A 21347-nucleotide genomic window follows, 5' to 3' on the forward strand; every position below is an offset into this window, starting at 1 on the left:
CAATAATCTTCAGAGTCAGAGTGGGAGGAATTGTATCTCATGCACCAATCACCAGTCATATCCTCTGTGGTTGTCTTCTATGCTGGGTAGTCAAGGCAACGGCAACTTTTTTCTTCTGTTACAAAAACATCTTGAATGAATGAATAAAAGCCTCTCACTTTATTTATTTTTCATAACATCATGTGCTCTAGTTTACTTTGGCTCATGATATTCTGCCTTTTTATTTCTGCCTTGATACCCCCAGGCAACTATCTGAGATTGGGTCTCAGTATCGAAAGCTGTTGTGGTGCTGAGGTTTGGCTGTTATTGAAAGTGAATTGTAAACATTTGTTAGGCTTGAATAAGGGTTCATGTAGACTGTCTTGGTTGAGGTGTGTCTGGATGGAATGTCAGTTTTTTTTTATGATGACTACTGTAGATCCTCTTATCTTATCTTCCTCTCTGAAAATTAGACATGCATAAAGTCTGCATGGACAGAATTTCAACAACTGTAAATCTTAATGCAATCAGCTCATTGGTTTTTATCTGTATTGAACTGTAAAATCAAATTTTGTCATTACTATTTAAATGGCAAACTAAAATATGTCACATGGCCATGTTGGCCTTTACCATTGGTATTAAATATCTTTTCATTAATAAGTGTTTTGAAATGAATGAGAAACCACAACATGGCTGGCATTACATTTTAAGGGATAGGGATAGTTTCAGAGGTCAGAAGGGGAAAGTGAAAGATGCTTTCCCTCACTAAATTGTGGTTTCAGCTTTGTAACAGACCAAGCCACTTGTGGTTTTCACTCCTTATGTTGACTCTTCACAACCTACTCAACAACCTTTTTCTTTAGCTTTCAGCTTGTGCCCATATTTAAAGGAGTCTTGATGCCTCTTTGCTTGAGGGTTTTTATTTATCCTAAATTAGGGACTTAAAATCAATAGAAACATACTTTTTGCAGCTATCGAAACATCTAAACACATCAGACATATTTTAAAACTTCATAAAGACAAACTTCCCAGTGATGATGTCACCCTGAGGCTTTATGACTGGAGAATTTGTTGTAATTTTTCACCTGTAAACATCATAAGGCCTTAGGATCAGCTGTATCTTTAAACAAATGGTACTATTAGGGATGACAAGCAGTATATCTGGAGGACCACTGAATCTCATAAGACTTGGTTTGTCACATTATATGCTTATATAGAATAAAGTGATCTTTGGCCCAGTTGGTTTCTTTGTAAAGGGTCTAACATAGCATACTCCCTACAGAGATGAATGTGCCCTCGTCGGTCAGTACTCACCTTACATAAATCACCTTTTTCACTTCATTTACCTCATTGTTTTTAGTCCCTTTCCATTCCAGCCTGTGACGGTGTTGAGTGGAAACCGTGGGAGCCTTTTGCAGAAAATGTGAGGCAATGGTATATCAGAGGGGAGGATGAGACGCGAGCTGACTCAAGGGGGGGAGGGGTGATGTAAACGCCGCCATAGCAGCAGAGACAGTGAAAGTCGTGCACAAGCACTATTCACGTGTAGAACAGCGTGAGGCAGCAATCACAGTTGCCCAGCTAGACAGATGGTGTTGCTGATTTCATTCATATTGGTGGCGGTTAAGAACTAGTACTGTATGCAGTTGAGCAAAAACTCAAGAAAAGGCAATTATAACATATTTGCATCCGCCAATGTCATTGTCTTGTAGTTTGTGCCTATGCTGCAAGAAATGTCTGGCCTTTTCATCTTATTATTTTTTTTTTAATGAAAACATCCATCAATGGCATCAGATAATTTTGTAAATTTACAATGGTGTTTCACCTGTGTCAGGGATTTTCTAGAGGCACTAGAAGCACAGGGAGGGCAAATCAGTCTTAATAGTAGATGATCAGAAATACAGAAAGTTACTTGATAATACACAACACGTTAAATATGTTGTTCAGTTAATATTTTTTCTCAACATAGAACCCTTCAGGAAAAACAATAAGATATTGTTCCAACATATTTATGCTCATAGGTAGGTGTTTTACTAGGAGGTCTCTGTTTCAATTGGCTGCTGGCATCCAGACCACACAAATCTATTAATGTCCGTGATATTACCAAAGATAAAAGGCCAACCACCCGCCTGCCCTCACGTGACAAGGTGGAACAGCATAATGCTGAATTAGTCTGGTGATATGCAGTTCAGCCAAATCCCAATAAGTGTCCCAGTTTTACAGCAGCGTGTGCACAAGGTAATAAAAAGTGGGGAAATAAAGAAAGTAGTTAAGCCATAAGGTGAGAGATATGAACCTGCACCAGGCACATGGGAAAGAGGGTTGTTGTATATAGCCTGATTTCCTTTTTAGATGAGGATGCTATATCCTATACTCAATTGAATCTGACTTTCTAACTGAGGTCATGCTCATTAGCTATGAAAATCAGATTGTGCTCACAGCAGCCCACATCGATCATCATTCATCACAGACTTAGTGATGCAATGAGGGGATGGTGTCTTTGTTTTAAAGTTATGGCACTTCTGGCTTGCTCCTCTTACCTACTCTTTGTTTCATTGCCTAAGTTAGGTTAAATGGCTGGACTTTCCCACATTCAAGGGAGTGAATGTGTTTTTTAGTTTTTGTGCCCTACCCGACACAGCTCTCTTTCTAGTCTTGGGTTTCCTCCCACAGTCTGAGGGCTGAATTCAGAGACAAACTGGAAAGCTTTGCAGTCCAGGCACGGGTAGCTTGGTGCACATGATGTTCATTTTGTATTATTCATGAGTAAGAAGTCAGGGGCTTTGCAGTATATTCATTTTGAAACCTTAATTAATAAGATGGGATTCTGTCTGTCCTTCAAATTGATTGGCTGTGATGGATGTGGTGATGGATGGATGCCCATAGATGTGAATTCTCTGCTGCTCCAAAATGGAGCTGTCTCATGCTGCTGTTTGGATACAGTGAAGCTAATAGAGATCAGTAGTATACACACACATAAATACATGCATACAAAGATGCACAGTCTCACCCATCATTTCCGTCCTCCACAGAGAAAGTGCTGGATAAAAGGTGTTAAGCACGTTTTACAGTAGCCGCAGTCAAGCTGGCGTGCGCCATTGGGCCTTAAAAATGAAGTAGATCTTGCCAGCGCGGCTAGATTTATGGTGTGCAAGCAGAGGTCGCACAAGTTCTTTTTGGCCTAGCAAACTAGTAACAACAAGTAACGTTAGTAAAACTACAACACCACACCGGATCAAGCTAGACTGGAAAACAAAACAAGCACGATGTAGACACTTATTTGGTTTTGCAAGCCGGCCAAAGAGTAGTAACATTACTTTTTGAGTGGATGATGAGCACGAGACGCCGAAATTAATGCCACTAAGATTCTGAATGGAAAATTTACTTTTTAAAAGTTGGCATTGACAAGACCAAAGTGATCTGCGTGTTTTGTTGTGTGTTTTCTGTCAAACTGAGCTATCACCCTCCAGTCAAAGTATTTTTACACTCATTTATTGATGGACAGTGTAAGATTGTGTGAGAGATTATTTGCTCCAAGTGAGAATGTTACGTGTGAAACTGAACATTACAGTAGGCTATATGCCAATTTTGTTTTCAATAAAAAAACATTTGCACAAAGCAAGCCAATCCACTTTTCCATGTTGATAATAGAATTAAAATGAGAAAAAATAATGGGACAAAAAGAAATCAAGGGACATTTAGAATAGATAAAAATGTGCAATTAGTTGCAAGTTAACTATGACCTTAATGTAATTAATCGTGATTAAATATTTTAATTGTTTGACAGCACTAGTTAACATGTATGTCGGTCCAAAATCCGTGGACCTTATCACACATCCCATCCGCATAAAGCAAAAGTTTGTGCACTACACCTCCTACCATAACACCTGGGAAGATAGTCTCCCCTGAAGGCTGCTGCTAAAGGCTCGATGGCTAAACATAACAACGAAGGAGAAAGAGGTAAATCCTGTCTTGCCAATAGCAAAATATTCAGAAATTAACCCAGCCTCTGGGTGCTTATACAGCATCTTAATCCACTTTATAAAAATGCTGCCAAACCCATAAATTTCCAAGATTTTTAACATATAGCCTAGGCCTGCACGATTAGGGGAAAAATATGAATCAAGATTTTTTAGCTTAGAATTAATGTCATAATTCTCTGCCACGCTTTTTTTCTCACAAAGTGTAATGTTTATTATACACATGAACCATGACAAAACAAACTAGCAGTCCCGGACATATATATATATATATATATATATATATATATATAAAAATCAGTTATTTGCGGTGAATCAAGGTTGCGATTTATTTTTAAATGAATATGTAATTTATTTATTTCAAGACCGGGACAAAGCACAATAAAACATTAATCTTGTACATCAATAAAATATGCGTTGTGCCAGGTTCTAGCAGATTGCTGTTTTCCACCGGTAGTCTTAGTGGTAATGTGCAGGTGTTTTATAACAACAGGCAGCAGGTCTAAGCACATGCAGGCATGGTCAGGGATTACAATATTCCCTGTCACACATCCTATAGCAGAGGGAGGCAGTGATTTGGACATTAAAAAAAGTATATCCTAGAATATGTCTTGTTCACTGATGAAAAAAATGTATAATCTCTCCCAGCTGGGTTCAAAATTCTCCAAATATCAGCCAATCCTAAAATCACATAATCTGTTATGTGAGCGAGACTCTGGGGGCCTGCATACTTCAACCCCACTGTAGTCCAGAACTGGATCCATTATCAAATTGATATAGAACAATATTGTGGATCACTACAGCTTGTAATTTCTTTTCCAAATCTAAAAAAAAACCCGATCATCCACATTAGGTGCATATTTATATTGTGTATGTTTAACTTGTGTTACTGCAAGAACAATGATAATTCTTTCAGAAATATCCTTACTTTGCTTAATTAATCTAAATTGCTGGTGCTTGCTAATCAGTGTAACGACCCCTCTACTGCTGCTAGACCTCACACTATGAAACACAAATCCAACCCATCCTCCTCAACAATTTTTCAGATTCCAATATCAACATATGCGTTTCTTGCATCGGGTTTTGTTTTTAAGGCTGGACAAAACCTTCCTCCTCTTGATGGGATTCCTCATTCCATTAACATAACAGGTGGAGAAACATACAGAGCTTAAGTTAGACGACATAACTATACATTAAAATATCAAAGCCATCTTCTGAGCACAATACCACTTTGTATATTTGTTTATACATATTTGTATAAACAAATATACAAAGTGGTGATGACTAAACACAATTAAATCCCAAATACTCACAGAACAGTCCATGTGCACCTGAACTTGAACAATGCAGAGTTGAGTTTTTGGTCCGTAATCCGTTCTCACTTCACACGCTCTGTCTCCTGTGCACTGCTACCAAAAAAAATACAACCAGAGTAATACAAAAGTAACTATGCCCAAGCATGATCCCAGCTGGGGTCTCATACTAGCTCCTGTCTGTCCCATGAGAGAACTGAGAAAAGAGGTTAAAAAAAAGGCAACACAGCCATAAGCAGAGGCTACACGTCATTATAAATCCCTCGCCGACAAATCACTCCATCTTTTCTATGAATGTCATTGCCTTTTGGAGGGTATTCAATTGTCTTAACTCCAGCTTTGGCTTCAATTTTAAGTTTGGCAGGATACAGGTTATGGAATCTCACCTCTCTCTGATGAAGCTTTCTCTTAAACTCCTTTAACCTGTCGTGGTTTATCTGTGTCCCTCTGGAGAAGTCTGGAAATAGCATTCTGATGTTACTCTGCCAGGATAGCTTGCCCTTGCCTCTTGCCACTCGCAACACCAAGTCCTGGTCCGATGAGCAGACCACTGACCATTCTGTTGTGCAGAGTGGTCAGTGGTCTGCCTCCTGCCTGGAGCTGCTGGCCGGCGGTTCTGTGTGCATGCTTAATATCAATCTCTCCCTCAGTCTCCAGCAACTCCTGAATCAGCTCACCCAAAAATGTCCTTGCATCTCCTCCTTTCTTGCCCTCGGGGATGCCCACAAAATGGACATTATTGCGTTTTTTCCCAGAGTGTGTCGACCTCTCTCTTGTTAGACGCAGGATCATCCCGTCGACTGCCTCTAAACTCTCAACGTGACTCTCAACCTCATTCATTCTGGTGACGTGGTTGGAGAGGATGGAGAATGGAACGGTGAATTTTGGTGAATGGAGCGGTGAATTTCCTTCAGACCTTCTAGCTCAGTGAAGATTTACTCTAGTGCTGCGAATATTTTACTAATATCCGCCGGCGACATGTCATTGGCCTGTTGCTTTTCTGCCACGGTCACAGCAGCAGTGCCCATTTTGACTCCTTTTAGCTGCGTCTCCACCATGGAGCATATGCTGCTTAATGTCTCCACTGGCTGCTAACCAGATTTTGCTAGATTTTGCCATTTTCGGCATCCAGAATGTTTCTTGGCCTGGATGAGTAATATCTCCAGTCAATATCTTTTAAAAGGCTAAATACATCGCTCACCCTTTGCCCCGCCATTAGGCCACGGGACACTCCCTCTCAGTGCTCATTCTCAGTGTTTTTTGGCTTAACAGAACAAACAAATTATGCAACTTTAAATTTAAAGTTGGGCCTTGAAAAAAAAGATGTGAGAGTTTAACAGATTTATGTGTCAAAGTTGTATTTATGATGTCATGTTGCTTATATAAAGCCAGAGAGCATTTATAGCGAGACTTCAGTCTCTGAGTGGAGGCTAGTTGAGGAAATCCAGGTCACTGCTCTGTAAAATGGGTGCCTGTTGTGAGCAGAGAATGTAAGGGGCTCTGTATTTCCCTTGTCTGCACAGCCTGGTCTGCTCTGTTGTCCACAGTGCCTGGATCATATGATGATATGTATGCTGTTTTGAGAAAAATCTGGGATACTGTTTAAACATGAGTCAAGGTTTAAAACAATTATTCTGTTTTGAATTAACCAGTTAACATTTATGTATAGTGTTTTTTTGCTCATGGTTTTCACTTCTCTGTCAATTTAATAATTACAGTTTAGCCAGCAATGGCTAATATTTTGAAAGCTCTCTAGGACAAGGCACTCATTTTAAAAGTCATAGATCGTTAGCATCAGCATCTCTCGTGGCAAAGAAGTTTCATTGTAAGCTCATATTTTGTGGCATCTTAATTTTGTTCGTACTATTAATTCATTATTGTTATTAACATTAACTGATTATTGCTTGAATGTTGATAACCAAAGTTGAGCAGAAAAGAAAAATGTGTTCCACATTTACAATACAGTAAATAAGATGAACTGTGGAAGGAAGGCTTTATCTTGAACCCGTTTTTAGTTTTTGTTTCTTAATGCAGCACATGCAGACCCACTTCCCTAAAAGTAAATTGTGAAAAGGTTGACACAGGCAAATTTTCAATTTTGCTATTTTTAAACTGGAAAATAGCAGACATGTCTAAAGCTGTGGAGATATTACACAGGATGTGTTTGAAAAGAGCCCTGACCTTTCGAGGCAGCACCTGTAAAAAGGAGAATATCCTTCTTGGACCTGATCCAGCTAAAAACTAGGGCTGCACAATATGAGGAAATTATCTAATTGCGATTATTTTGACAAATATTGTGATTGCGATAAAGTTTCATGATATTGGATCATTATTCTCATTTTCATAAAAAAAAATGATATTTATATTTAAGATGTATAGTGTGATTTTTTTTTTTTGCAAGGATCTGTACTAAACAATTTTTTTCAGTTTGTACGTTGGGACGTTTCTGCAGCATCACAATATTTCATTCAAAATGGTTTGACACATATTTTGCCTTTAACAAAAATGGGGCCCCACCTGTGATATATTAATTGTGCAACCCTACTAAAAACCCTAACTAAGGATCCTTTATCTTTTAGTTAATATTATCATAGAGGTGCAACCAACAGATATGTTCATTACACAAGTTGGGGATGTGTCCAGACTATAGTTAGAGCCAAAGTAACAGTAAGCATCTAAATTACATGCCAAATGCCTGGTGTCTCTGAGTTCATACCAGTTCTGTGTGCCTTGTGGGTTTAACCTGAGAGGCTGCCCTTATATCCCGCTCTCTTTGTTGTAGTTCTGTGTTTGTTTAGCTTCTGAATGGAGTCCTGCTGGCTTAGCATGTTTTCTCTGTCCGGTGGCTTCTAGAAGCTTCTCTTTAGCCTCTGTTATCCTGGACTCAGTGAGTCTGCGTGAGCTGCTAATATCAAAAGGCACTCGCAGCCGTAGCTAGCTGTCAGTGCCTGTGGGCTGGGAGCAATGTATGGTTTGGCTACGAGTTCAGCGGAAAGGTTGGGCGGCTGAAATCTGTCCATTCCTTCCTGTCACTGACAGTCTGTCGGCATGTGAAGCACTAGCTGCCATCTGCTGCTGTATAAATAGGCAGTAGTCAGAGCTGGGACAGCTGGCACATAGACCAGGACTGCACCCTTTTCCCACTGCTTTCTAGCTAGACAGGCAACCCCACCTTGAACCATTTTAATGTATTACTTTTTTTTTTTTTTACTTTTTGAGAACACTTGAGAGAAAAATGTGTGATAAGAAAAATGTCTGAACAAACCTCAGAGTTTCTGGTTATGAGACAAAACCTAATTTTGTGTTTACATGTAGTATCAAGATTTTTGATATTCTGTCTGATTTCCTAAATGCTAAAGCAAAAAAAAAAAAAAACCCAGGTTTCTTATTTGGGGTAAGGAATGGACAGAAATCCTGTTACCAGATATATAGGCATAATAAGAATAAATGACCCACAACTCCCACAATATTATTTGTCTTTTTACTGCTCTGTCACTCCCAATCCTCTGCAAAAAAGGAAAGTTGCTGATCAGCTGCATTTTAAATGGAGGCCTTTTTATGCATGTAAACATTCTGGTTTCCTGGCCAATTCAGATTTCATTAAATAACCTGGCTTCTTGGGTGCATGCAAACACGGTTACTGACAATTAATTTCAAATACCTCTAAGGTTGTTGTTATTGTTGTTAAAAAAAAATTTCAACAATATTAAAATATAATAAGTTTTCAATGCAGTCTCTTTACTTTTAATGTGCAGTTTACATTTAGCTGGCTTCAGTCATTTCTGACAAAAATATTGAAAAAAAAATATTGGTTCTTTTTTCTTAATGTAGCAATGTGGATTGGGGGGGGAGGGTGTAAGGCGGTGTGAAAAGGGTCATTGTGATAGAGGGGACTGGGCACATAAAGCCTAGTCATAACAGATTACCTAATGTGTTTCGCAGGCTCTGTTGTCAATTGCAATACCCTGCATTTAAGGCATTGTTCTGGTGTCTTCCTGTGCTTTTCTTCTCCCTCTCCTCTTTCCCAGTAGGCAGAGAAAAATGACGTGATCAGCCTTCTAAGTAGAAAAAGTGGATTTTGTTAGTAGGAACTCTGTGCCTTTCTTTACTGTTACACCTATCACTCTGATATAGTGGCTTATCTAATGAAATGGCATTGCATGCTCTAATCATTAATAGGTTGTAAGTTGTAGTTTTGTTTGTTTGAATTAATTTAGGTTATTTGGATTCTGGTGTGTGAAGGGCTAGGTCTCCTGGCTTGACAAACCTCATCTGCCTGCCTGCAAGGTTCCAGTTTTTTTTGGTATGAGTACTCAACAGAGGAGTAATGCATTGCTGTATGGAAATCTTTTAATTAAAGGCCACAAGGCATCTCCCTGACAGATGTAAAAGTGCACTGTATGTAAAGGGGTAATTAAGATACCACATGTTTGTTTCTGTTTTGGAGATGTTGTACGTCCTGTGTTGTGGCTGCAACAAGCTCAGCTGTTTGTCAATTGAGCACAGCAATGCTCAGACTCTACTTTTAGCCCTCAGCTTTGAGCTGCATCCAGTGACAACTCTGTCACCTGTGCTGCAGCCCCGGCAACCAAGCCATCACACACTCTCTTCCAAAGACACTAGATCAGTGGTTCTTAACCTTGTTGGAGGTACTGACCCCCACCAGTTTCATATGCGCGTTCACCGAACCCTTCTGATCATGGCCAAGCGGGGCGTGTCATCACGAATCATATGAGTCGGGTGTGTGTCTTAACCTCCGCCGAATCCCTGAGACTGACTCACCGAACCCCTGGGGTTCGATCGAACCCAGGTTAAGAACCACTGCACTAGATACAACACACAGAGCATTTCTGTGGCCATGTCTGAATTTTCCCCATCCAGTCTTATATAAAACTAAACAACCATATTAGCGTTACCGTGGCACTGCTCAAGCCATAGCATCATGTCAACAGCTGCTTTGCTTCACCAATCATGCATAAACAGGTGTGCATTTGTAATGTTGAATGGAGATACACAGCATAAGAGCTGTGATGGTATTGATATTTTATGTGGTGATAGGATGGGGCACACCACAGGTTAGCCAACATTCATACAGTCCCGTAATTTTCCCATACAACACCACACATTTGTTTGGCATGTGGAACACTTGCAATGTAACCTCCCATGAGTAACTGTGATCACTACCTGGGATGCCTTCCCATCCCAGAGGAACAATATAGTAAAATGTGCCTTGGTGACCTGTTAGAGGTTTTATTAATTGTTTAACCAAAAAAGAGTAACACTGAAAATAATGTAGCCCTAATCTTAGTGCATTAAAGTGGTTGTCCTTTTCAGAGGGGCAGAACTTAATGATTGCACACAAGTGTTTATAGCTCCAATAGAAGAACTAATCTCCATTCAAACCAATGCGCCCAAACCGCATATCTAATCAACATTCTCATATACTGGGTATAAACGGGAGGCAGCATGTAGACCCTGTGCTGGTGTCTAAGAGAATGAGACGTCATGACCCAACCAGGCGTCAAAATGTCGGCCTCCGTGTTGGTGTTGCCACAGGCCTTCGTTTGCGGCCGTTGAGGCTGAAACAAAACCTCGGCAATTCCAAACCAAAACGGGGTCAGAAGTGTTTTCAAATTTCTTTGCTTTAGGTACCCTGAAACACCACAGCAGTGTGAACGCGAGGTGCAAACGTAGCTAAAGATATTTGTTTTTAAACTAAAACGTAGCAATGTACATGTAGCTTGGCGGAGAAAGGTCAATCCAGACATTCCCTGATTTATATTTAGATGAAATCTAACTTCTTCCGAAGTGAACAGTTGCATCACACAGCTGGCCATGTGTACACAGACTTTTAAAATTCGTCAGTCTTGCTGAAAGACGCACACATTGTAATTACAATTCTGCACAGATATTATTCTCTGAATGCCTGGGTTCTCTTAGGAACTCACCAATTTCCTGTCCTTTTTATATTTTACACATGCATTTATTTAATGCCCTAAGCACCGTCCTGTGGTTGTAGACAGGTATTGTTTAGCTTGAACTAACAGCTAGCAGGTCGTCAGAGGGTTACTGGAAGGGAGAGGCAGATATGTTCAGCCATTTTAGACCCCTGCTTGTCTGCTATTCTCAGGTGAATGGGGCTTGCTCTTAGTCCCCATCTGGTGCTCAGAGACTTCCTAATAACCTAATTACTGAGGGGTATCTCTGCTGTTATGGCTGGATTATAGGCCCCATGGTGAACACTGGAGCACAAAATGTCCGCCAGTTACAACCAGCTGAGTGATGTTCTTTAGATAGCAGGATGTGGTTAGTTAACTGCTATCCACCCTGCCTTGAAATGGAAAGCTCCTGTGGAGTGCCAGCATCATATCAGTCCTATATTCTGCCTAACAGGAACTGAAAATGCAGAGCTGGGGCATTTTTGGACAAATAAACATTTGCCCTTGTATGCCACCCAGTAGCTTGTGTCTGTTCACTGCACATGGGGTTCTGACTGAATTTCTCTATCTTGTGAGAATTTTGTCTCCTACATAGTCTCCCACACATATTTGCATGCCACTCCTTTATATAATGGAAGTCTGGTGTTGTTTGATGAACTGATGATGACATGGGAATGGTAAAATTGTCCTTTGTTGCTCTTTTTACGGATAATGTTGAATGTTTGCTTGAGGACCTTAGCTCAGTGTTGCCCTGTATGCAGCCAATCAATGCATACCTTCTGTGTCAACAAGAGTAATGCCTTTTTAAACGATAAAATGTTTGTCCTTTGTATTTAACAACAATACATTTTTAAATATGTTCCATTAACAAAGTATTAAAAATGTTTGTGTGGTAAAAGTTGTTTCTGGTGTTGCTTCTGGAGGCTGACATGATAAGTAGCTTAAAGCTTTTCACACTGTCCCTTTTGCCTATGTCTCAGGATCTTCAAAGGATTAGAATCCTGAAATCAATTTGATAAATCATTGTTATAGCCCAAAACCATGTTTCTTCAGAGCAGTAAAAGGGAATGCTTGAGATGAGAGAAAACGGAACGCAATGTGCCGCATCCTCCCCTTCTGGGCAAAGTTGAGGTTGTTATGGCAACCAGAATCTGGTCTTTTACCTGTTGCCATGGTTGAGAGACAGAGTGGTGACGTTTATTAGGCAGCAGAATGTGTCTGCCATTTTAAGTCCAAGAAATAGCTCTGGTGGGAACATTTACTATAAATGGAACAAAGAGTCATTCCTCATTGACATCTTAATTTGTGATTGTTACTATCCATGCATCAGTACTCACATAGATCATGCTTGTTAGTTTGATGTACAGGTGCATACGTGTATAAAGTAAAGTTAACTGAGGTGGATCCTGCTGGAAGATATGGGGCACTCCTGTCCTGTCTGATTTACTCAATCTCAGATGGCAGTAATAAAATTCACCTCATCCCTGCTATTCATGCCTCCGTCTTTCCGACAGATGTGTGATGACACAATAGTTGGATATACCTTTGAGAGGAAATGTGTCATTCTCTAGTACACGTAAAAATAAAATTAGACTGCATACACATTTGCTATTGCCAGCCCCATCCCTTACTGCATCCTTGCTTTCAATACACATTTATAGACTCATGAGATACGTACTCTTGATGCACTGACAGAGCCACATGGGTGAAGCAGCTATCTTTTCTGAGAGCAGTAGAGTGGGCAGTCGAATGAGGCAGTCGAATGAGGCATTCATGCCACGTTGTAAGCATGATTCATCTTTAGGAGTTGAGCAGTCTCCCACTAGCTGCAACGAGGGCTGGGCAATGTATCAAAACATTAAGATATTGTCTTAAATTTTGGATATCGCAAGTGTTGGCTTTTCCTGGTTTTAAAGGCTACATTATAGTAAAGTAATGTTATTTTCTCAACCTACCGTACTGTACCAATGTTCTATTATTTGCCTTTACCCACTTAGTCACTATATCCAAAGTATTGATGATTTTTATCAAAAATATCATTGTGTAAATATTTAGTGAAAGCCCCCATAGTCAACCCTTCAGTATCGCCGCAACATTGATATTGATGTATTTGGTCAAAAATATTGTGATATTTGATTTTCACCATATCGCTCAGCTGTATCTGCAACCATTTTAGCTTTGCTGTGCTTAGGTACATTTTCCCACCCTGGTCTCTGATAAGAGCCCATGACCGAACCAGGAAAGTTGACAAACTCTAAGATTAGAAAGGTCATATCATTTCTTGTCTTGCTAGAACACAGCTGTGATTCCCAGTAAGGCCAGATTATCACTGTCAGTCCACTGGCCTGTCATGGGCATCCCACTGTCAAAATGCCCCACATGTGGCTCTGTCTCATCATCTTTCTGTTTTTGATGCTGAGTAAACATTGAATTTGGTTGACACTGAATGACTCTGAATAAGACTGTTTTTTCATTAATAGCAACTGTAGATTGTTCCAGGAAAAAGCAATAGGGGCACTGCCTGGTAACTTAAATACCGTTTCTTAATGCCCTGGCTCCAATTTCCGGAGGCAGGGCAAAAGTGAAATTGGGCTTTATTTAGCCACCTGTCTTGTTGTATCCTCTTCCAGTGCTGGAGGCGGCTACTCCACCTGTACACCTTAACCTGTTTGAAGATTGATTTTACCTGTACTAGCTTGTAGCTACCCGTGTTTCAGTACAATGGCAGCTGCTGCAATCATCAAATATTTAACATGAGTCAGTAATTCAGTTGCACATTTTATATTCCCATCCTGTATATGTTCAAATATTACATTTTATTCCTGTTATTATTATAATTTCATGTATATTGTATGTATGTATGTATATTGTATCCTAGTATTTCATTTATATTTATATTCTATGCTGTGTGACTGATTTTGCTGCTGTAACACCATAATATCTATCTATCTATCTATCTATCTATCTATCTATCTATCTATCTATCTATCTATCTATCTATCTATCTATCTATCTATCTATCTATCTTAGTGTTCGGGTTTTTAAGGACACACTGTGCTTTTCTGTCAGCATGTGACCTGTGGAGGGTGATATCCAATTCGTGTCTCTCCATATCTCCTGCATTATTGATAAGTGCTGAAATCCTCTGAACACATTATGCACTCAGCCTCGGACGTCTTGATGCAAAAGCCTCTCAAGCACCCTCATGTTGAGGAGCCAGACCTTTTGGCTTTAATTTACCTATTAACAAAGCGCAGAATTTGTATTAAACAAAGCAAATTACTGCTTTGTGGTCCACACTGGAGATTTGCTGGAACATAGTGAAAATGCATAGTATATATTGTTCTTACTAAGATGAACATTCACAGTTTTTCCTTTCACCCTGCCAAAGTTTCTATTGTTGCTAAGTTTGGATTGTTGCTAGGCCCTTAGCACACCAGTTAGTCTCTCAAACCCTTTTTTCACAAGCCTCTTTGTCGCTCCCTTCTCTTCACCTCCCCCCTCTGTACAGGCGGTGGAGGTATGCGTTTGCCTGTATAGCCTGAGCGAACTCTCTACACTGGCCTCTAATGCAAGGCAGCTTTAGTCAATAAAAGTGCATTTTGTTTAAGAGGGAGATTTGTAGAACAATTGGGGTATGGATATCTACAAACATCCTATAGTCATTTCTTAATCTCCTCTCTCTTTCTGTCACATATCCAGTGCTGGGTGTGGAAAGCGTGAACACTGTTCCCAGGGGTACCCACAAGCATGGTTGAGAAGGGTGACATGCCAGGCATGGCTGCAGATACGTCATTAAGAAATGCCTGTGTGGGACTATAGGGAATGGCTGGTTAGTGCAGAAACAGTGTGTCCTCTTGCTTTTACAGATAGAAGTGAAGGTGGTATAGTGAGAGTAGGCTACATGTTTTATTATTTAAATGTGGTGTTGTGTCTTTTTTTAAGATTAGACATTTTTAGGCCTTTATTGACAGGACAGCTGAAGAAATTAAAGGGTGAGAAAGAGGTGGAAAGACATGCAGCAAAGGGCCTCAGATTGGAGTTGAACCCCGGCCATGTGTGTCGAGGAGTAAACCTCTATATATGGCACCCGCTCTACCAACTGAGCTATCCGGGTGCCCAATTGTTTGTCTTTTTTGCTGTGTTCTAAATGCATACGATGAATTCAGACACCAATTAAAGATGGCATTTTTGATAAAGGTTGACACAACAGTTTTTCTCAAAAAAGCCAATGGCTCATAATTTGTCACTGGATCTTGTGACTTTTAGTTCCAAATATATCACTGTTGGTTCTCTGATTGAAGAAAAGGATCTTTGGAGAGCCACTATTTGACAACCAGGATTAAAAATAAATTGTTAATCGGGTACACTTAGAGACGTTTTTTGCGAAACTGAAAAGTACGTATTTTGAGAAGGCTCAGAAGAAACTTGAATATTCTCTTTAAATGAGGGATGGGAGTTTGGTTAGATGTTGATGTTTAAGCAACAACCCCCCTAACTAGTCCAAGAGTAAGATAAAGCTAGTTGTCAAGCAAAGAAAGCAAATGTGCCATAACTAGAGAACAAACCTAATCTATTTGATTTGATACTCTAAACTAGAAAAAGAAAAATACACATTTATCTTGCCAGACTACAAAATTGGGTTTCAATGGCTAGTTTGTTACAGATTCCTTGCCATAATTCAAATGACTGCACTTTGCACTGACTTAAGCTAAATACTAAATGGTTGTAGAAGGGATTGAATAAAAATCTTAATCCAGTAATTCAACAGATGATTAATCATAAATTAATTAAATTAATGTAGACCTTATGATGAATCTGCAAAGACATGGGAGTAGTTGTCTTATATTCACATTGAAACCAGATGTTATATCAACCACTTCACTAATTTTTTTTCTTCCCCCACAGCTATTCTAAACCCCAAAGCCCCAAAGGAACCAGCAAAGACCTTCAGTTTTGATTACTCCTACTGGTCACATACTACGGTGAGTTTGAAATGTTTTTCTTTTACATAGGCCATTATATTGACCAATAACGAGGGAAAATCTAATTATATCAATGTCAATTTTCTCTTTCCTACAGCCAGAAGACCCCAGCTTTGCATCACAGAACCTTGTGTACAATGATATTGGCAAGGAAATGCTGGCGCATGCATTTGAGGGTTACAACGTCTGCATCTTTGCTTACGGCCAGACAGGAGCTGGCAAATCCTACACCATGATGGGCAAGCAAGAGGAGGGGCAGGAAGGAATCATTCCCATGGTTTGTTCTACAATACATCTTTCTAACTAGCAAAGATTAAGAGACTTTGCTCACTGTATTTTAAGTAATGTCTAATGCAATTTAGATTGCTGAATGTTTAACACAACCTCTGATTCAGTCTAAGTCAATGTCTACAAGAAAAGAACAATTTTTACCAGTTATTCAGTCATTCCCTCCTGTCATACTTCTAAACCAAATCCACCTCAGACTGCAACTTTCTATATGTAACCTTGCAGTCTGAGGTGGATTTGGTACATATATGTATCAATCTCTTTTTCTATTCATCCTCCCTTTCACCTTCCCACACGCTGTTAATTTGCACTAAACATCATTTTTTTTCTGCCTCTCAGCTCTGTGAAGATCTATTTGAGAAAATCAATGAGGAGAGCAACAAAGAGGAGCTCGCCTACTCGGTAGAGGTGAGTCTGAGACTACTTCGCCACTTGTAATCCTTCTTCCCAGCCCCTGCCTCTGACTAGTGTGTTGGCTGGGCTTTAATGAACCATTCTTCCAACAATATATCTGATAATAGTCAGAATAGGGCTGCGCAATATATCTATATAATATTGATTTGTCTTTGATTTTGGATATTGTAATATTGTCATAAGACATAAGTGTTGTCTTTTCCTGGTTTTAAGGGCCGCATTACAGTAAAGTGATGTACTTTTCTGACTCTTGTAGCTGTTCTATTATTTGACTTTACCCACTTAGACATTATTTCTAAGTTACTCATCATTACTGATGATTATTTATCTAAAGACTAAGTGATATATTTTGTTAAAGCACCAATTGTCAACCCTAGAATATCGTCGTAAAATATCACTTTCGAGGTATTTGATCAAGAATATCATGATATCTGATTTTCTTCATATTGCCCAGGCCTAAGTCAGACGTCTATCACTTATTGGCTGAACCTTCGAAGATGCTGGGTTTTCTCAGCACATTCCTTCTGATTATGTAGTCGAATTAGGGCTATACCCAAATTTTAACTGCAAAACCCTTTATTGAACTGCCAAATTTTTAAAGGGCAAGCAACTTAATAAATCAACTTTTCTTTTTAGGATTATTTTTAGGACATTTTTAACAACAATAATATCAAACAAAATCCAGAGAATATGTTGTATTTAATTGATGTGAGCTGTTAATTCACCAATTCCAAGCAGAAGAAAGAAGTGAACTATCTCAAAGGTTGATCGGTGAAGAATTCTCCTCCTCCAGCAGCTGCTTCCATCTTACTCAGACTCACAATGGGTCCGTTTCCACAGCTGCCTGTACCCATCGCTAACATCTTCACTGAGCGGACAGGACTTAATGTAGCGGGATGGTTTTACCTCGGAGAGCAGCGTGAACGCAAGGAGCGCTCACTCTGACAAAGCAAACAGACTGACAAAAACAAAAACTGTCTCAAAAATGTCAGTTGACTGAGTTGACTAATATTTGGGGGGCATCCCTAAGTTAAATTATACACCTTTTTTTTTTAACCTGAAAAACAAATTGATGAAACAGATGAATTTGTGTGTGTTACTTTTCTATATTATGCACTGCGGAATCTTAAGTGACATTTTACCTTTTGCAATTGTTTCTAGGTCAGTTACATGGAGATCTACTGTGAGAGGGTGCGGGATTTGCTAAACCCCAAGAACAAAGGGAATTTGCGAGTGCGAGAGCATCCATTACTGGGCCCCTACGTGGAGGACTTGTCCAAGCTAGCTGTCACCTCCTACACAGACATCGCTGACCTTATGGATGCAGGCAACAAGGCCAGGTCAGTCGGGCTCGGGTTCATGGGAAGGATGGGTTGAGATTGTGAGGGTGAGTGCTGTGATGATGTGATAATCCACGTCAATAAATTATTAATTAAGCCTGAAAATTGGCAGCAAGATAACAATAATTCGGAATCAGGACATCTTCTGATCATGTGGATTTTTATTGCTTGATCATCAGTGTTGGTCAAGGAACAACTAGTTATATTCAGGAGACCAGAACCAGAAGTCCAGCTTGACCTGGATAAGTGAGAGTCTCCATAGGAAGAACTTTTTCTTAAATTGCAGGGAGTATTTCTCATTGAAATGAGTGCATGTGATGTACTGTATATACGTGTGTATGTGTGTGTCCGTTGTTACTGTGTGTATGTGCGTGTGTCACAAGAGCTCCTGCGGGGAGGAGTGAACTCTGCCTTAATCTTCCTGTGCTGACTCAGAGGGCTTATTTCTGGAACATGGCGTGAAAAGCCTGTATCTCCCCTGTGACTCTCCCTCTGACTGCGCCTTGTGTATTTGTGTTTGGTGTCCTCACAATATAATTCACCTCCACCATTCAAAGTAATCCCTTAGACTCAATTCACTCTAATAGGCGTAAAACCCGGTGATGATAGCTCCAGTAATAGCCAAGACCATGAAGTTAGAATTAATAATACTGAATAATTTAAAAGTGATTTATTGTGCTTAGGAAAATGTTTACATATTGTGTTTTTTTGAAAATCTCCTAACTATGGTCATATGTGGTCACCTACAGAACTGTTGCCGCCACCAACATGAATGAGACCAGCAGCAGATCCCATGCTGTTTTTACCATCGTCTTCACACAGAAGAAACATGACAGCGAAACAGATCTCTCCACAGAAAAGGTCAGAGGAGACTAGAAAGACAGAAATCTACTGATTCTCAGATTAGATCGTTATCTATTCACACTTAACCATGTTTATAACTTATAAGTGATTCTAACCCCATGCTGTTGGTGGTGCATTTCTTCATACTGGATTTTACAGCCCATTTATGTACTTTGCTCCTTTTGATTTGGGCTAATATGTCTCCTATGGTCCTCTTAGTCGATGGTGACCGCCATTTTAGTTTTGCACTTTAGCATTTCCTCTGAATGTGGCAAAGACAAAGACCACTGTGTTATTGTAACACAATGCCCATTGTATTTAGCCACTCCATTACATTTTACTGCCTTGCTGCATCTCACTTGACAGTAATGTTGTAATGTTTATGATGGTTTACATTTTTTTGAAAACATCATGAACTTTGTATTCGGTTGTCAGTACTGTCATAGTTTTAGTAATATTCTCATTATCTTTCAGTTTGTTATCATTCTAACGTAAACTATTAATAAGCTTAAATACATTTACTTCCTCTTCAGGTCAGTAAAATTAGTCTGGTAGACTTGGCAGGGAGTGAACGAGCAGATTCCACTGGAGCTAAAGGCACCAGGCTAAAGGTAAGACTCCCTTTATCACTGGCAACATTAGCAAACATTTGACTTGTATTGCCCTGATGGTTCTTTAATAATATTCTTTTTGTCAATGGTTGCAGGAGGGAGCAAACATCAACAAATCTCTCACCACGTTAGGAAAGGTTATCTCTGCCTTGGCGGAAGTGGTATGTGTTTCTGTTTATTTATGTATTTTCTCTTCTTCTCCTTTTCGTCCTTTCCTCTTACCCTTTACAACTTGACCTCTCATGGAAATAAAGTTTTTAACCTGGCGTGCTGTAATATCTGCCCTTGTATTTTCTCTTGTCTTGTCCTTGTAATGCTTGCCCACACAGGATAACTGTACTATCAAGGTAAACCCTTTGACAGCTCAAGCACTAACCTCTAATTCTTTCCATGAGGCAGATTCGACAGCCTTTTGACATTTGCAATTTTGAAGTTGTACTGTGAAGCACAGTGTTCTGTCATCACCATTTTATCAAGTGCTGTACTTTTAGACACCACCAACAGTAAAATCCACCATCCTTGCACCAGAGCAAAAGCTAATCAAGTCAGCCCTCTACTCATTTTAAAATAACTCTTATCCATTACATATAAGATGTTTGTCATAGTACTTCATAATATTGCTCAGTCTCAACTGCCATCCCTAATTTTAGTGTTGAATAGTCTTTCATCATTGTCAGTTTTATGTCTGCCTGACAAATTAATGTTTGTATTCTGCAGTCCAAGAAGAAGAAGAAGTCTGACTTCATCCCATACAGAGACTCTGTTCTGACATGGCTGCTGAGGGAGAACCTCGGTATGAACATTACTATCACCTGCTAAATATCCTTTACTGGTGGAATTTATGTCTGTAAGCTAGCTGTGTAGCAAAATCCTTATTCCTGGACAGCAAGACAAATTGATCCCTCTGTAACCTGTAAGATGAAGTGGGGATACAAAAAAATGACTGGAGCTAGTGTACATTACTCTCTGCCAATTTAAGAAGAACACTGTCAGCAGACTGTATTTCACCCTAACTAGACAAGCACACATATCTCCCCTTTAGATATGTACAGAGGAGAGGTGTACAGTGTATATTTGACCTTAGCACACATGCAGTTTAGTCTAATAATAATGAAGTCTTATATTAGTGGAATAAGTACTGTTTTCTTATGTGCTGAGCATTTATACTGTAAAGTGCAGTGGACATGATTTTGATATAAATATAATACTAATCGATCTTGTGGTTAGAAAAAAAACAAAAAAGGCCTTTCATCCACATTGTCACATAATTTAGCTCTTTGCTGGTCTTTTGTTGTCAGGTGGAAACTCGAGAACAGCCATGGTAGCTGCCCTCAGTCCTGCAGACATCAACTATGATGAAACTCTCAGCACGCTCCGGTAAGGTTTCCATCCAGGACATAGATAATAAAATTATTCCAAAATAATTCCAGTTAATTGTTCATCCTTAAAGGTCCCATGACATGGTACTTTTTGGATGCTTTTATATATGCCTTAGTGGTCCCCTAATACCGTATCTGAAGTGTCTCTTTCTCGAAATTCAGCCTTTGTGCAGAATTGCAGCCACTAGAGCCAGTCCCACACTGCGCTTTCCTTAGGATGTGCCATTTCTGTGTCAGTGGCTATTGATGGGTGGGGGGGGGGGACTAGAGGCAGGC

General features: G+C 39.6%; 1 protein-coding gene and 1 long non-coding RNA gene across 15 annotated transcripts in view; one reads left to right on the forward strand and one right to left on the reverse strand.

Annotated features, from left to right (window-relative positions):
* kif1b (kinesin family member 1B) overlaps positions 1-21347 on the forward strand; it is a 63518-nt gene that overhangs the window by 6178 nt on the left and 35993 nt on the right. For 9 of the 14 annotated variants that reach the window (XM_032521521.1, XM_032521522.1, XM_032521523.1 and 6 more), the window contains exons 3-12: positions 16120-16196; positions 16294-16473; positions 16824-16892; positions 18060-18238; positions 18988-19099; positions 19615-19692; positions 19788-19853; positions 20022-20039; positions 20410-20485; positions 20991-21069. In XM_032521521.1, coding sequence (XP_032377412.1) covers positions 16120-16196; positions 16294-16473; positions 16824-16892; positions 18060-18238; positions 18988-19099; positions 19615-19692; positions 19788-19853; positions 20022-20039; positions 20410-20485; positions 20991-21069 — 934 coding nt within the window. The remainder of the gene's footprint in view (positions 1-16119; positions 16197-16293; positions 16474-16823; positions 16893-18059; positions 18239-18987; positions 19100-19614; positions 19693-19787; positions 19854-20021; positions 20040-20409; positions 20486-20990; positions 21070-21347) is intronic. The other 5 variants (XM_032521533.1, XM_032521534.1, XM_032521530.1 and 2 more) reach the window with 1 other exon arrangement.
* Positions 4557-6012, reverse strand: LOC116692921 (uncharacterized). The gene is made up of 2 exons (XR_004332811.1): positions 5273-6012; positions 4557-5087 (listed from the first exon to the last, which is right to left on the reverse strand). It is a non-coding gene; the product is annotated as an uncharacterized LOC116692921 (long non-coding RNA).

The sequence above is a fragment of the Etheostoma spectabile genome, chromosome 7 (genome assembly GCF_008692095.1).
Source record: "Etheostoma spectabile isolate EspeVRDwgs_2016 chromosome 7, UIUC_Espe_1.0, whole genome shotgun sequence".
NCBI lineage: Eukaryota > Metazoa > Chordata > Actinopteri > Perciformes > Percidae > Etheostoma > Etheostoma spectabile.